Source organism: Rhea americana, unplaced genomic scaffold (genome assembly GCF_003343005.1).
Source record: "Rhea americana isolate MKP2758 unplaced genomic scaffold, rheAme1 scaffold_673, whole genome shotgun sequence".
Classification (NCBI taxonomy): Eukaryota; Metazoa; Chordata; class Aves; order Rheiformes; family Rheidae; genus Rhea; species Rhea americana.
The window spans coordinates 26,082-28,706 of record NW_028186838.1 but is presented as its reverse complement, the minus strand read 5'-3'; the positions used below and the strand labels follow the sequence as shown (position 1 = coordinate 28,706).

At 62.0% G+C, this 2,625-nt stretch overlaps 1 protein-coding gene across 1 annotated transcript in view; it reads left to right on the top strand.

Moving 5' to 3' along the window:
* ZFTRAF1 (zinc finger TRAF-type and ring finger containing 1) overlaps positions 1-2,625 on the top strand; it is a 6,062-nt gene that overhangs the window by 612 nt on the left and 2,825 nt on the right. The window contains exon 2 of the mRNA XM_085321000.1: positions 861-1,072. Within this exon, the coding sequence (XP_085177126.1) occupies positions 861-1,072 (212 nt within the window). The remainder of the gene's footprint in view (positions 1-860; positions 1,073-2,625) is intronic.

Genomic DNA, 2,625 nt, shown 5'->3' with positions numbered 1-2,625 from the left:
GGCCGCCTGGTGCGTGACGGTCAACCCCGGCGCTCGGAGCGCGGCCCCGCGGGTTTCCCGGCATCCCCGGGCGGAGATGGGAAAAACAGGGAGGAGAATCCCGCCGCTTTGCGGGCGGCGCGGGGCCGCGCTGAGGAGGAGCCTGCCTGGCAGCCCCTCTGCTGCCCGCCGTGGGGAGGGCCCCCTCGCGGGGCCGCCCTGGCCAGCGCGCGCCCCTTCCMGGCCCGGGGTGCCCTCCCGCACGGGCCCTCCGCTGTGGCCTTAGGGCTTGAAGGTGGGGCCTGCGCGCTGTCGTGCTTGGTCGGTGGCCTGCGGAAACCCTTCGCGTCGTGCTCGGGCTGTCGCGCGGGAAATGCCCGGTGATGCTCCAGGTGCCGCTTCAGCACTTTGGAATGGATCTCCTCGACTTCGGCGTTGCACTTCAGCTGTGTTGTTTTTTCTTTAACTTCCCCATTTGCAAATGCAGTATCTGTACGTAACTTACGCAGTACAAATTATTTCCTGCCCTGGTTTAACTCTGGGGCTGCTGCTGCCTCTGCAGTGAAGGGCCCCTCCTGCGAGGGGTCCCCCAGGAGGGTCGCAGAAGGGACTGTAGGTGCCCTGGCTCCCCCGGCTGCACCTGGGTGAGGATGGCAACCCGCAGCAGGCTCCAGCGGCTTGGTTTTAGCCTCCGTCGTGAGCGAACGTGCTGGATGCGCGTAGAGCCGCAGGGCTGAGGCCAGGAGCAGGCGCCCCAGCAGCCTGTGGTGTCCTCGTGGCCTGTCCTGGTGGGGTCCGCGGTGGTTCGCAGGGTGTCGCTTTACCAGTGCAGCACRGTGCCCGGACCCCACAAACGCTCACGCTTGTTTTCTGCCCGGCAGGGTGACCCAGTGCAAGTACAAGCGGATCGGGTGCCCRTGGCAGGGTCCGTACCACGAGCTGACGGTGCACGAGGCCGAGTGCACTCACCCGACAAAGACTGGCAATGAGTTGATGGAGATCTTGGACGAGATGGACCAAACCCGTAAAAAAGAAATGCAGCTGTATAACAGCATCTTCAGCCTGCTCAGCTTTGAGAAGATTGGCTACACAGGTAATGACTTGGCCAGGGCTTTGGACAGAAATGGCTTCCTCGGAATGTTTCTGGTGTTCCTTTTGGCACTGATGCTGTTTACATGCTGATGAAACCTGTTTTTCTTGTGTGATGTGCAGCGTAGAAGCGAAGAGCGGGGCTTTGCCGAGCGCACGGTAACAGCAGCGCGTCTGTTCCTTGGTGCTGCTGGGCCGCCTCTGCCCTCTCTTCCCGACGCTCGGGTTTAGCTCCCGTCTCCGCTCGCTCCCTGCCGACGGGCGGAGGGTTGCGTGCGATGGTCGGTGTCGGCTCGAGCGCGACAGATGCGGTTGTCCTGGCACCGGGTGGGGTTTGACGGCAGGCGGTGCCCGCGGGCTGCCGGCCCCYGGGCCGCTGGAGGCCTGGATCTGTCTCAAAGGTTCTGTGCTTGGGCTCTGGGCAGGAGCCGGCCTCAGTTCCCTCGGAGCCGCTTCCCTCTGAGCAGCGCTGATGGCGAGGGTGGAGGAGAGCCCCTTCCTAGCCGCAGGTAAGGCGCTGTGGTTGTGTCCCGCCGGACTGACGGACGAGAGCAGAGTAACGAGCGCTTAAAAACGGTGTTGCCTGTGACATGTCTTTGCCTTGCCGCGAACGAAAAGGAAATTTGGCAGCACCGTGCTAACAGAGCCCGTGTCTGCTGTCTGATACGTCCTTCCGAGCGGAGCCCCGCGCGTTAATAACTTGACGTGCATCAGCTGAAGCGACGCGCGCTCCCTGCAGACCGGCCCTGGGCACTAGGCTCCTCGCGCTCCCTCTGCTGCCTCCTGTAGAGTCGAGCGCGCGGTGAGCTCCTTGCCAAGCTTAGTTTCCCTTCTGCTAGGGGATCTCCRTGCCTTTTTCTGTTYTGTTTTTGTTTGTCGAGCTCCTCTTCTGGAGGAGCGCTCGCAATTCTTCGTCTCTCCCTCCTAGTTGAGTACCCCCCTTCTTGGTTTTTCCGAGGGGTTACGAAACCCCTCTCCCACGCTGTGGAAAGCTGTCAAGGTCTGCCCGACACCGCTCTGGGTGCGCGTGTGTGCTGGGGCAGAGTGGGAATTGGCTAATAATCAGTGTGAAAAGCCACACTTAAGTTGCTAAAGCAGGTAAGCTTGCTGTTTTCTTGGTATATCAATGTGAAACCTGGCCTTGGATTGCTGTTTAAGATCTGTTTCTGCTTTAAACACCAGGCGGCAGATTACCTGGGAGGAAAACTGCTGCGAGGGTCTGGAGGGGGAAGGAGCTTCCCCTCACCCGTAGCGTTTTCCAGCTCTGCCAACCAAGCCGCGGGCGGTGTGAGATGCTCCCGGCCGCCCTGGAGGGAGCGGGGCGGCTGCGGTTGTGCTTTTGGCTCTGTCTGGCATCAGAGGCACGGATGACTTTGTCTCAAAGCGGAGGTCGAGTCTTTCACGGAAGTTACCCAGGCGGGTGTTTGTCACTCGGATGGCGCTGGGGGCTCGGGTCGTGACCGCCGAGCGGGCTCGTAGGCTGGTTCGCTTGCTCCGGAGTCGGATTTTCCCAGCTCGGTCTGTGGACGCGGCGGGCGTGGAGGAGCGGAGCGCCGC